Source organism: Sus scrofa, chromosome 2 (assembly GCF_054392235.1).
Source record: "Sus scrofa isolate SSC_HxYL_T2T_F1_AM1 chromosome 2, Sscrofa_HxYL_maternal_Yorkshire_Landrace_v2.0, whole genome shotgun sequence".
In the NCBI taxonomy this organism is placed as follows: Eukaryota; Metazoa; Chordata; class Mammalia; order Artiodactyla; family Suidae; genus Sus; species Sus scrofa.
In genome coordinates this window covers 81,936,496-81,950,113 of record NC_139384.1, presented here as the reverse complement: position 1 = coordinate 81,950,113, position 13,618 = coordinate 81,936,496, and the positions used below count along the sequence as shown (strand labels likewise).

At 46.3% G+C, this 13,618-nt stretch overlaps 1 protein-coding gene across 3 annotated transcripts in view; it reads right to left on the bottom strand.

Moving 5' to 3' along the window:
* The window catches only part of PCP2 (Purkinje cell protein 2), a 47,906-nt gene that overhangs the window by 15,254 nt on the left and 19,034 nt on the right, over positions 1 to 13,618 (bottom strand). The window contains exon 1 of one of the 3 annotated variants that reach the window (XM_021083915.2): positions 777 to 893. The exons of the other annotated variants lie outside the window; for them this stretch is intronic. Coding sequence (XP_020939574.2) covers positions 777 to 790 — 14 coding nt within the window. The 5' untranslated portion in view covers positions 791 to 893. Of the gene's footprint in view, positions 1 to 776; positions 894 to 13,618 lie in introns of those variants that run through there. 3 annotated transcript variants of the gene reach the window in all.

Sequence of the window (13,618 nt, the reverse complement as noted above, 5' to 3'; positions counted from 1 at the left end):
AGTCGTACTGGCTTACAGTCTACTCTAATGACCTCATTTTAACTTAATTATCTTTTGAAAGTCTCATCTCCACATACAGTCACATTCTGAGGCATGGGGGTTAGGACTTCAGCATATGAATTTTCTGGGGACACAGTTCAGCCCATAACACTCAGCTAAAATGAGATGTGAATCTCACCGGGTGAATAACAGAGAATAAAAAACTTGCCTCCCTGCGAAGCCCCTTCTCTCTGGGGCACAGACACACATCGACTGGCAATCTACAGCACAGGGGGCCATGGGAGCCCTGAGGACGCTCTAATCCACTTAGCCGGGGGGCAGTCAGGGAAGGCTTCCTGGAGGAGGTGAAGTTGCAGAGAATGAAAATTGGGAAGGGAGGTCAAAGTAAGAGAGTGGAATGGAGCGGGAGGGAAAGGGTCTTGAGGGAAGACAAGATCTGAGAGCCACCTGGGGCCTCAGTGAGCATTTGACCCCCTGCTGAGGAGGGATATGAGCAGGGTCAGATGGGGGCTCAAATCTAATATTGGCCATGTGGCTAAGCTGGGATGGGTGTCTGGGGAGCAGGTCCTGGTGGGTGGGTAAACTGAGCATAGCCCCCCACCCCCACCCCGCAGTGGAGCGCTACTCATTTCCATCCTGTCACCTCTGGAGTTGTGGCGGGTCCGTCTGGGACCCTCTTTCCCAGGGCCCTCCTTCCCCATCCACTGAAGATTTGGCCCTGATTTTGAGGTCACCTATCCTTTTGAGAATTCAGAGAAATCAAAAGACACTCTTACCAGAAATGTCGCATGCACAGTTTTGCAGTTTGGGCCTTGGAAAAGCAAAAATCCCTCCTATTCAGCAATTCTAAACTCTTTAACAGGGCAGAGAGATGGACGTGCAGTCCTCGAGGAGATGGGGTGCAGGAGAGAAAGTGGGTCATCTCAGACCCTTGAGATAGCCTGCCCTGGAAGCACAGCGCCCCTCATGGCCTCCGCAGGGAAGCCTTTCAACCGGCGGAAGACTGAGTGGGAGGGAGACGGTTTTACAGTTCAGCGTTTAAACCAATATTCTGTAATAACCTACATAGGAAAAGAATTTGAAAAAGAAAGGATATATGTATGTGTGTAACTGAGTCACTTTGCTGTACACCGGAAACTAACATTCTCAAAAGGATAGGTGACCTCAAAATCAGAGCTAAGTCTTCAGTGGATGGGGAAGGAAGGCCCTGGGAAAGAGGGTCCTGGACTTGGACCCGCCACAACTAACATTACATTGTAAGTCAACTATACTCCAATACATGTTTTTTAAATCATCAAAATAAAAAACTCGCCTCCCTGCGAAGCCACGGTTTTCCTCGAGGGCTTGCTTAGGTAGGTAAGCGCTGTGAGCGCCGGGGGGCACTGTGGTTCAATTCGCCGGTCCCTTTGATCTTCCACGTCTGACTTGGGCCACTCTAATTAGAGCCAGCGGAGGGGGAAGTAGGTCAAGAGTTACTCGGTAGTTCGCACAGCCAACGGAACTGCGGAACTGCGTTGCTTAAATCGCCTCAGCCCCTGCCCTGTACCTAGATGATGTCGTAAAGTCTCCCATCTAAGGACGTTTTGATCCCACAAATACTCATGAACCACCCCCTTCCCCCTCTCCATGGGCCGCAACAGCCGGTGGTGTCAGACCCTGATCACATCCCAGGCATCACGTCAAGGCCTCCACACGCGTTACACAGAATTCTCAAAACCCTCCTATGAGAATAAAATCTCTGCGTTCTACGATGCATCACCTGGGGGCTCCAAGATGTCATGTTTCCAGGATTGATGGGTGGGTTTTGGGGAGGAGGTGGAGTGGGGGCGGGGTGGTGTCCCCGGTTTCCCAGCAACTCTCTACTCAAAGGTATTAGCAGCCATCTCTTCCTGCCAGTATCTCTCTCTCTCTCTCTTTTTTTTTTTTTTTTTTTTGTCTTTTTGCTATTTCTTGGGCCGCTCCCGCGGCATATGGAGGTTCCCAGGCTAGGGGTTGAATCGGAGCTGTAGCCACCGGCCTACGCCAGAGCCACAGCAACGCGTGATCCGAGCCACGTCTGCAACCTACACCACAGCTCATGGCAACGCCAGATCGTTAACCCACTGAGCAAGGGCAGGGACCGAACCCGCAACCTCATGGTTCCTAGTCGGATTCGTTAACCACTGCGCCACGACGGGAACTCCTCTTTTTTTTTTTAATGTTTTTTTTTTCCTTTGGGGGGGTAATTTAAAAATTTTGTGTTATCTTTTTTTTTTTTTTCTTTTTTTTAGGGCTGCATCCGTGGCATATGGAAGTTCCCAGGCTAGGGATCCAATTGGAGCTGTAGCTGCCAGGCTCGGTCGCAGCAACTCGGATCCAAGCCTCAGCTGCTACCTATACACCACAGCTCAGGGCAACACCAATCCTTAACGTACTGAGCGAGGCCAGGGATGGAACCTAAAACCTCATGGTTCCTAATCGGATTCGTTTCTGCTGCACCAGGATGGGAACTTCCGTCTGTTATATCTCTTGAGGATTATTTTAATCTTGTCGTTCCTCCCATTGGAATTAGCTGAGATCCTTTTTGAAAGGACTGTCCCTCTGCAACTACTGCTGTTGCTTTGTACGGAGAGTAACAACCTGATGCCTTTTCTTACATATTATTTGTGGGTGTGGGTTAGTATAACTGAGTCACTTTGTTGTACCCTTGAAACTAACACATTGTAAATTAACTATACTCCATATAAACTAAAAATAAAATTGAAAAAAATGTGAGGAGGGGAGATAAATGAGGAGTTTTGGATTAACATATGCACAGTATATAATATAGGTAAACAATAAGGACCTACTCTATAGCACTATACTCAATATTTCATAATAACCTATAAGGAGAAAGAATCAAAAAAGAATATACATGTATAACTGAATCACTTTGCTGTACCCTTGAAATTAACACAACATCTTAAATTAACTATACTTCTGTTGTGGCTCAGTAGTAATAAACCCAACTAATATCCGTCAGGATATGGGTTCAATCCTTGGCCTCGCTCAGTGGGTTAAGGATCCCTTGTTGCCATGAGCTGCGGTGTAGGTCACAGACACGGCTTGGATTCCAAGTTGCTGTGACTGTGGCATAGACCAGCAGCTGCAACTCCGATTCAACCCCTAGCATGGGAACTCCCATATGCCGCAGGTGTGCCCCTAAAAACAAACAAACAAAAATACCTCAATTTTTAAAAAAGGTAGGGAGTGGGACCTTAAAAAGAAAAAAGAAAAAACACGTTAAAAAAAGTCAAAATTTAAATATTTATGGTACATCAGACAATAGGAACTAACCCTCCATCCAAGGGGAAGGAAAATATACATTCACACAAAGACTTGCCCAGGGATGTTCATAGTATTATTCATAATAGCCAAAAGGTTCAAACAATCCAAAAGCCCATTGAACAGTGAATGGAGGAGTTCCCTGGTGGCTCAGTAGGTTAAGGATCTGGCTTTGTCACAGCAGTGGTTCCTGTCGCTACTGTGGTGAGAGTTGGTTCCCTGGTCTGGGAACTTCAGCATGTTGGAGGGCATAGCCGAAAATAAAAACTGGTGAATGGAAATCAATAGGGTATATCCATGCAATGGAACACTGCTCAGTCAAGGACCAAAATATATGTTAGGGCATGAATGAATGAACCTTTAAAAAACACTCTGCTGGAGTTACCACTGTGTCGCAGTGGGGTCGGCTGCATCTTGGAAGCTCTCGGATGCAGGTTCGAACTCCAGCCCGGCACAGTGGGTTGAGGATCTGGTGTTGCCACACTTGCAGCTTGGATCTGATTCCTGGCCTCAGAACTCCATATCCACCAAGGCAGCCAAAGAAAAAAAAAAAAAACAAACCCAAAACAAACAAAAAAACAAGTAAAAAACATGCTACGCTAAGTGAAAGCAGCTTGATGCAAAAAGATTACAATATTGTATCACTCCATTTATTTATTTTTGCTTTATAGGGCCACACCTGCAGCATATGGAGGTTCCCAGGCTAGGGGTCGAATTGGAGTTGCAGCTGCCAGCCTATGCCACAGAATTGGATCATGTGATGGCTGTGCAACCTGATAAAATTTACTACAGATCCTTGGGTAGTAAATGGATGCATTTTGTTGTATGTATTTTTTTGGGGGGGAGGATCCTTTTGTTTTTTAGGGCTGCACCTGCAGCATATGCAGTTTTCCAGGCTAAGGGTCGAATTGGAGTTGTAGCCGCTCTCCTCCGCCAGAGCCACAGCAACGCCAGATCTGAGCCATGTCTGCTACCTACACCACAGCTCACAGCAACACCAGATTCTTAATCCACTGAGCAAGGCCAGGGATCGAACCCGTGTCCTCATGGATGCTAGTCAGATTTGTTTCCACTGAGCCACAACGGGAACTTTTTTTTGTCTTTTTAGGGCCGAACATGGAAGTCCCCAGGCTAGGGGTCAAATTCGAGCTGTAGCTGCCAGCCTATGCCACAGCCACAGCAACACCAGATCCCAGCCATATCTGCAGTCTACACCACAGCTCATAGCAACCCCAGGTCCTTAACCCACTGATCGAGGCCAAGGATTGAAGCTGCATCCTCATGGATACTAGTTGGGTTCGGTACCACTGAGCCACAATGGGAACTACTGTTTTATTGTTTTGTTTTTATTTTATTTTTTATGGTCACACCCATGGCATATGAGTTCCCCGGCCAGGGACTGAATCTGAGCCACAGCTGCAACCTACCTCACTGCTTTAACCCACTGTTCCTGGCCAGGGTTCAAATTTGTACCTCCATAGCGACTGGAGCCGCTGCAGTCAGGTTCTTAACCTACTGTACCACAGTGGGAACTCTGGTATGTAAATTATACTTCAATAAAGCTGCTTTGAAAAGGAAAAAAGAGGGAGGAGTTCCTGTGGTGGCTCAGTGGGTTAGGAACCCAACACTGCCTCTGTGAGGATGCCAGTGGGATCCCTGGCCTTGATCAGTGGGTTAAGGATCTGGTGAAACCCTTGGGACTCTGGCAGAGCAAGAAGTGCCCCAGGTCTCAGGGGGAGGGGATGAGTAGCAGGAAAAGGAAATGACTGTGACTCAAGGAAAGCTGTGACAGTGAGGACCCCGGAGAAGGGAAGCCAGGGTCCCCGGGGAGCCCCATTGTGGAGCAAGCAAGGCAAGCTTCCCTATTTTTTTTTTTGAAAAGTTGCTCAAAATCTGAAAACACAAGTTAACCAACAGCTACTGCCAAGAATATTGTGAAAAGGGATCTGGGGGTGAGGAAATAGCCCCGTGAGTGGGAAGCTTCCAGGGCTGAGGTGCAGCGGGGACTGGACAGGAAGTCCTGGCTGGGGGCCCTTTGGACCTTGGGTGACGACAGTTCCCTTTGGAGACCACTCAGTGATAGTAGCTGGGGAAATCCTGAGAAAAACCATAACCAAAAAAAAAGGGGGGGGGACACATTTATGAGGCATTCACTATGTGCTGTGTTCCGTTCTGCATCTACGCAGATTCCCATAAATTACTCGTTGGATGAAATAAGTCAGATGGAGAAAGAAAAACTGTATGATCTCATTTATTTATTTATTTATTTTGTATGATCTCATTTACATGTGGAATCTATATTTCCTCTGCAGCTTTAAGTTTTTTTTCTTTTCTTTTTTTTTTTTTTTTGGCCACCTTGAAGTGTATGGAGTTCCCCGGGCCAGGATTCAGATCCTAGCCACAGTCGAGACTTAAGCCACAGCTGCAGCAACATCAGATCCTTAACCCACTGTGCTGGGTCAGGGATAGAACCTTCGTCCAAGCGCTCCAGAGACGTTGCCGAGCCCGTTGCCCCACTGCATAAACTCTGGCATTGTTAAATGTAAGGTGTACAAGTTAATGATTTAATACATACATACTGATAAAAGAAATATGCCCTTTTTTTGGTTTGTTTTTACTTTTTTGGCCATGCCCAAGGCCTGTGGAAGTTCCTGGGTCAGAGACTGAACCCATGCCATAGCAGTGACAACCCGATCCCAAACCCACTAGGCCACCAAGGAACGCTGAAATGTCCACATACTGAGATCTGGGGAAGTTACTGTGGCTTACACATGAGTTAATTTGAATTTTAGGCTAGCTACAACAGCCTGTCTGTGGCCTATCAAACATACAATGTACATCGGCTTTGATTTTTAAAGAAAAGTTTTGCTGTATAGTAGAAATTAGTACATCATAAAAAACTATACTATAATTTAAAAAAAGACAAAAACATTTTTTTTTTCTTTTGGGCCCATGGCACGTGAAAGTTCTTGGGGCCAGGGATTGAACCTGTGCCCAACTGCTGCAGTGACAATGATCCTTAACTTGCTGCACCACAAAGGAATTCCCAGAAAAAGGTCTTAATGAAAAGTGTGCACTGACCAGAAGTAAAGACTGTCCATGTTCAAAAAAGAACAAGATTAGGAGTTCCTGTCCTGGCTTATGGAGAACGAATCTAACTAGCACCCATGAGGACACAGGTTCAATCCCTGGCCTTGCTCAGTGGGTTAAGGATCTGGCGTTGCCGTGAGCTGTGGTGTAGGTCACAGATTTGGCTCAGATCCCACGTTGCTGTGGCTGCGGCGTAGTTACAGGTCCGATTCGACCCCTAGCCTGGGAACCTCCATGTGATGCAGGTGCAGCCCTAAAAAGACCAAAAAAAAAAAAAATTATACGCTTCCCTTCCTAAGATGTCCATGCTGCTCCTCCTTTGATGATAAGACTCCCTCCCTGGCACCAAGGCCATACTGCCTTGCTGTGTACATGCTGATCTGGTTTTTTGGGAAAGCTTGAGGGAATGTCTCCCTGCCTTGTTTTAGGTTCTTTGTTCTGACATGACATAACACTGTGCTGAAAACCACACTTGTCTGGAGCAGTTCCTCAGAGTTATCTGAAAGGCTGTCTTAGTTGTTTATTGCTTTTATTTTTCAAAAAATTTTAAATTAATTAATTTGAGCCACACCTGAGGCACAGAGAAGTTCCCAGGCCGGGGACAGAACCCAAACCATGGCAGTGACCTAAGCCACAGAAGTGAACACGCCAGATGCTTAACCTGCTGAGCCACTAAGGAACTCCAGTTTATTGCTTACTTTTGTTGACAATACATTGCAAAATGATAACCACAATCAGTTTAGATAGTATATCCATCCCCTCACAGAGTTACTGTGCATACATGGTGAGAACTTTAAAATTCTCCTCTCTTAGCAACATTTTTTTTTTTTCCCCTAGGGCCGCACCCACGGCATATGGAGGTTCCCAGGCTAGGGGTCCAATCGGAATCACAGCTGCCGGCCTACACCACAGCCACAGCAATGCCAGATCCGAGCTGCGTCCGAGACCTACACCACAGTTGACAGCAATGCTGGATCCTTAACCCACTGAGTGAGGCCAGGGATCGAACCCTCAACCTCATGGTTCCTAGTCGAATTCGTTAACTACTGAGCCACAACAGGAGCTCCAGCAACTTTTTTTTTCTTTTTAGGGCTACACCTGCAGCATATAGAAGTTTCCAGGCTGGGGGTCGAGTTGGAGCTGCAGCCACCAGCCTACACTACAGCCACAGCTAAGCTGAATCTTCAACCTACGCTGCAGCTTATGGCGACGCTGGATTCTTAATCCACTGAGTGAGGCCAGGAATGGAACCTGCATCCTCATGGATACGCCGGGTTCTTAACCCTCTGAGCCACAGTGGGAACTCCTCTTTTAGCAAATTTTAATGTACAACATGCGATATTGTTAACCACCATCATGTTGTACATTACACCCCCAGAATTTATTTATTTATTTTTTAGGGCCACTCCTGCAGCATATGGAGGTTCCCAGGCTAGGGGTTGAATCAGAGCTGTAGCCGCTGGCCTATGCCACAGCCACATCCACACCAGATGGGAGCTGCGTCTACAACCTACACCATAGCTCTCGGCAGCGCCAGATCCCTGAGCAAGGCCAGGGATCGAACCCATGTCCTCATGGATACTTGTCAGGTTAATTAACCACTGAGCCAATACGGGAACTCTATTTCCCTTATAAGAGGAAGCTCGTACCTTTTGACCACCTTCGCCCATTTCCCCCACCTCCCAGGCCCTGGCAACTGCCAATCTGTTCTCTGTTTCTGTGAGTTTGGTTGTTTAAGATTTATATGTGGAATCTAATAAAACTGAGCCATAGAAACAGATAGTAGAATGGTGGTGACCAGGAGCTGAGGGACGGGGAAGTGGTGGTGGGGGGGGGTCTCAGCATGATAATCTCTAGGTCCATCTGTGTTGCTGCAAATGGCATTATTTTGTCCTTTTTTATGGCTGAGTAATATTCTATTGTGTACATATACGTTTTATCCTTTCACCTGTTGATGGACATTTAAGTTGAAATAGTAGATCTTAAATGTTCTCACCACACAAATGCAAAATGGTAATTGTGTGAGATGACAGAGATGGTCACTAACTTTATGTGGTAATCACTTTGCAATAGACACGGGTATCACATCATCACATTGTACACCTTAAACTCACTCAACATTTTATGTCAGTTGTATCTCAATAAATCTGAGGGGAAAAAAATACTTGATTTTCACCCAGACCCTGTGAAGTTGTCAATATGAATAATCCCATTTTACTGATGGGGAAATTGAGGCCCAGAGGTGCTCAGCCACTTGCTCAAAACCACACAGCTAGTAAGTGGCTGAGCTGGTTCTCCCAGAAATGGGGCTGCAGCCTCCTCAGGCATAACCCGTACAGCATCCTTGAACCTCCTTGGCATCTGCTTTTGTTGTTTGCAGGGGAGGGAGGCGGGTATGGCAGGAAGGGGCTGGGGAGACAGCTCATCCTGGGTGGCCAGGGCCCCAAGCACCAGGCTGAGCAGAGGGAATTTCAGAAGACTGTTCTTGCCTTGAGAGTTCCCACTGTAGCTCAGTGGGTTAAGGATCTTCTGTTGTCTCTGCAGTGGCTCGGGTCACTGCTGTGGCCACGGTTCAATCCCTGGCCCAGAAAATTCCATAGGCTGTGGGTGCAGCCAAAAAAAAAAAAAAAAAAAAAAAAAAAAGTAAGGACTTTGGTATCTGACAAATCTGAAATCTCCACTTTGAAAATGACCCAACAACAACAAAAAAGAAAGTGATTCAACTTCACCCACTATCAGTTTTCCCACCTGTGAAATGGAGACTGATGTGGAGGCTGTCAGAAAGCTGCAGCCAGACTCCTCTTTCCATCCCTACACCATTCCCCTCCCACACCTTTTTTTGGTCTTTTTAGGGCCACACCTGCGGTACATGGAAGTTCCCAGGCTAGGGGTCTAATCAGAGCTGCATCTGCCAGCCACAGCAACACAGGATCTGAGCCTTGTCTGTGACCTATACCACAGCTCAAGACAACGCTGGATCCTTAACCTGCTGAGCAAGGCCAGGGATGGAACCCACATCCTCATGGATACTAGTGGGTTTGTTACCACTGTGCCACAATGGGGGAACTCCCACCATTCCCTTGTATTCACAGTTCCTCAATGGTGTGTGTGTGTGTGCACGGTACTTCCTAAACCACCCCCCCCCAATTTTTTTTAATGCCACAGCTTGCAGCAATGTCAGATCGTTACAGGGAGGCCAGGGATCGAACCTGCATCCTCATGGATATTAGTTGGGTTTGTTTCTGCTGAGCCACAATGGGAACTGCTCCCCCCCATTTCTTTATCACTCTGGGTGAGTAGGAATATGAGGGAACTTTAAACTTCTATATTCTTTGAATTCCTTTGTATTTATTTATTTTTTGGCCACGCCCTGGGCATGCAGATGTTCACAGGGCAGGAGTCGAACCTAAGCCAAAGCAGTGACCAGAACCACAGCAGTCACAACGTCATATCTTTAACTGCTAGGCCACTAGGGAACTCTCCGAGTTTCCTTTTAAATAGCTACATTTTATTTCTTTTTCTTTCAAAGAAAAAAAAAAGCTGTAGGAATAGTCTCAAAAGAGCATTTTTTTTTCTTTTTCCTTTTTTTTTTTTTTTTAAAGAAAAGCTGGGACAGTGGCTATGGCCATCCAGGGAACCCAGCCATTCCACTTCTTAGGGCTAAAATGTGCAGACCTTAGAGCCACACTGCCCGGGTTCAAATTCCAGCTTCTCAGCCAACTGGCTGTGTGACCCCAGGTAAGTCACTTGGCCTCTCTGGACCTTATCATCCCCTTTTGTGGAATAGAGATAATAATCATAACTGTCCAAGAGCTCATTGGTGGCTCAGCAGGTTAAGAATCCAGCATTGTCACTGCTGCTGCTCTGATTGCTGCAGTTGCATGGGTTTGATCCCTGGCCCTGGGACTTCCTTGTGCTGTGGGTGCAGCCAAAAATAATAATATCAATAACAATCATAACTATCTGAGTGGATGTGGTGATTAAACAAGGTGATATGCGTAAATTGCTCAACACACAGGATTAAGTATTCAACAAATGGTAGATGTGACCATCTCAGAACTCATCAGAGAGCCCCAAAGTAAAAGATGGATCCTATTTTTTAAGAAGGCAAGAGGGGAGTTCCCGTCATGGCGCAGTGGTTAACGAATCCGACTAGGAACCATGAGGTTGCGGGTTCGGTCCCTGCCCTTGCTCAGTGGGTTAACGATCCGGCGTTGCCATGAGCTGTGGTGTAGGTGTTGCAGATGCGGCTCAGATCCCGCGTTGCTGTGGCTCTGGCATAGGCCGGTGGCTACAGCTCCGATTGGACCCCTAGCCTGGGAACCTCCATATGCCGTGGGAGCGGCCCAAGAAATAGTAAAAAGACCAAAAAAAAAAAAAAAAAAAAAAAAAAAAAGAAAAAGAAAAAAGAAGGCAAGAGGCTCAAAGAGCCATGGAAAAATTGGGAGGTCGGAGTGGGTCCTTGCAGAGGAAAATCTCTGAGTAGTTAACATTGGGCATCACCAGGATTCTCACTACCCAGTCTCAAGGCTCAGTCTGGCCCCAGCAGTTTCTGCCAGAGCCTCTTCCAGACTGTGCTGCCCGCAGCCGCTCCATCTCCCATTCTGCAAGGTGCACCCCGCCTCCCAGGTCGGAAGTGTTTATGGAAAAGAAGCCCGGCTCTCCAGCTCTTGCTAGAGAAATCTGGCAATGCTCTGAGACTTTGACTTTTATGTTCTCACATTCATGGGGAACAGGAAGCAAATGTCAATGCTTCTCTTCTGATTTGGAGAGCCACCTGTCAATGGGACATCATCACCAGGCAAGAGATGGGGCAAGGCAACCAATCAGAAGCGCAGGTTACCTCTGCCAGTCAGTTTCACAGGAAGTTAGGTCTTAGGAAGGGATAGGTGCCCCTTTGTTCAAAACAGCTTCAAGGACAGATGTATGTTAACAGAGGCGAGAACGGGCTGGTAACACTTATGAATATTCACAAGGTCTGCGGCACATAGGACAACCGGTTGTATCTCAGCAGGAAAATCTTTTCTCTTTGGGGCTTCAGGACACAGATTGCCTTCAGATCTTTGGGAAACTCTCTCCCCCGCCCCAGTTATAATTTAAATCTATGAGTATTTGGTGGTGATGGTTACACAACTGTATGCATTTGTCAGGACTCATAGAAATCAGTAAAAAGAGTGAATTTTACTGTATGTAAATTACACCTGATTTTTTTTTTTTTTTAAATGGCCAAACATGCAGCATATGGAGGTTCCCCAGCCAGGGGTCTAATCAGAGATATAGCCATTGGCCTAGGCCACAGACACACCAGATCCAAGCCACGTCTGTGACCTACACCATAGCTCATGGCAACACCAGATGCTCAACCCACTGAGTGAGGCCAGGGATCGAACCGGCAACCTCATGGTTCCTGGTCAGATTCGTTTCTGCTGCACCATGACAGGAACTCCTGATTTTTTTTTTTTTTTTTTTTTTTTCAGAATATGGAAGTTCGCAGGCCTACTCCACAGCCACAGCAACTCAGAATCTGTGCTCTACACCATAGCTCATGGCAACTAGGGATCCCTGACCCACTGAGCCAGCCAGGAATTGAACCTCCATCCTCATGGATATTAGTTGGATTTGTTTCCAACTAATGGAACAATGGGAACTCTCTCCTTTTTTCCCTTTGCTACAGTGTGCTGTGGTCTGACGTGGGATCTCAGTTCCCAGACCAGGGATTGAACCCCAACCACAGAGGTGAAAGGGCTGAATCTTAACCACTAGGCCATCAGGGGACTCCCCAACTGATTTTTTTTTTTTTAAACAAATACTTGAGGAGTTCCACCCTGGTGACTCAGTGGGTTAAGGATCTGGCATTATCACTGCAGTAGCTCTGGTTACTGCAGTAGTACGGATTCAATCCCTGGCCCAGAAATTTCCACATGCCACAGGTACAGCCAAACAACAGCAAACCAATACTTGGGAAAAACAAAACATTCATGCAGCATGCAGGTTATATATAGACTGGCAAAAATGCATCCCACCAAACACTTTAGATGCATTTTATTGTATGGAAATTATACCTCAATGGAATTAATTTTTAAAAATTGTAATTGTTTGATTGCCCTATTGTACTTTTTAAAGACCTGGCTCTAGAATTTTATTAGGTAGTATTAGATGCAAAAATTAATAAAATTAAATTAAGGCCACTAGAGCTCAACTTTGCTGGTAGAAATCAGAGAGAATGAAAGGAATTTTTTTTTTGGCCACACCCGTGGCATGTGGAATTTCCCAGGCCAGGGATCAAATCCATCCACAGACGTGACCCAAGCTGCTGCAGTGACAATGTGGGATCCTTACCCACCCTGTGCCATGTGGGAATTTCTCAAAAGGATTTTTTTTTGGTTTTTAGGGCCACAAATACGGCATATGGAAGTTCCCAGGCTAGGGGTCGAATTAGAGCTACAGTTGCCAGCCTACACCACAGCCACAGCAATGCCAGATCCCAGCCGAGTCTGCGACCTATACCACAGCTCATGGCAACGCAGGATCCTTAACACACTGAGGCCAGAGGTCACACCCGAAACCTCATGGTTCCTAGTCGGATTCAGGAACTCCAGGATTTTTTTTTTTTTTTTTTTTACAGCCAAACCCATGAAACATGGAAGTTCTCAGGCCAGGGATTGAAGCTGAGCTGCAGGTGCGATCTGCACCATAGCTGTGGCAACATCGCATATTTTAACCCACTACACCAGGCCGGGGATCAAACCCATACCTCTGCAGTGACCTGAGCCACTGCAGTTGGATTCTTAACCCACTGTGCCACAGCAGGATCTCCTGCGAGGATTTTTTTAAAAAAGAGATTTCAGGGGCTGTTGAAGAAAATCATCAATGAACCACCTATAATAGGATTAGAGTCTGGAAGACAGCCTCTCATATTACCCTGAGGAACTACTCTGGAGAAACGTGGTTCTCAGCATAGTTTTATGTCTTGCTGGAATATTAAACAAGGCAAGGAGGCATTCCTTCAAGGTTTTAAAAAAAAATAAAACACCCGGATCAGCACATGCACAGCAAGGCAGTAGGTATAGGCGTGGCATCTGGGGAGGGAATCTTACCATCAAAGGAGGACCAGCATGAACATCCCAGGAAGAGAGGCATTTAATCTTTATTTTGAACATAGAGATTCTTTACTTCTGGTCAATTCATCCTTCTTTTTAACAATCAAAGCAGATGTACAATGTAT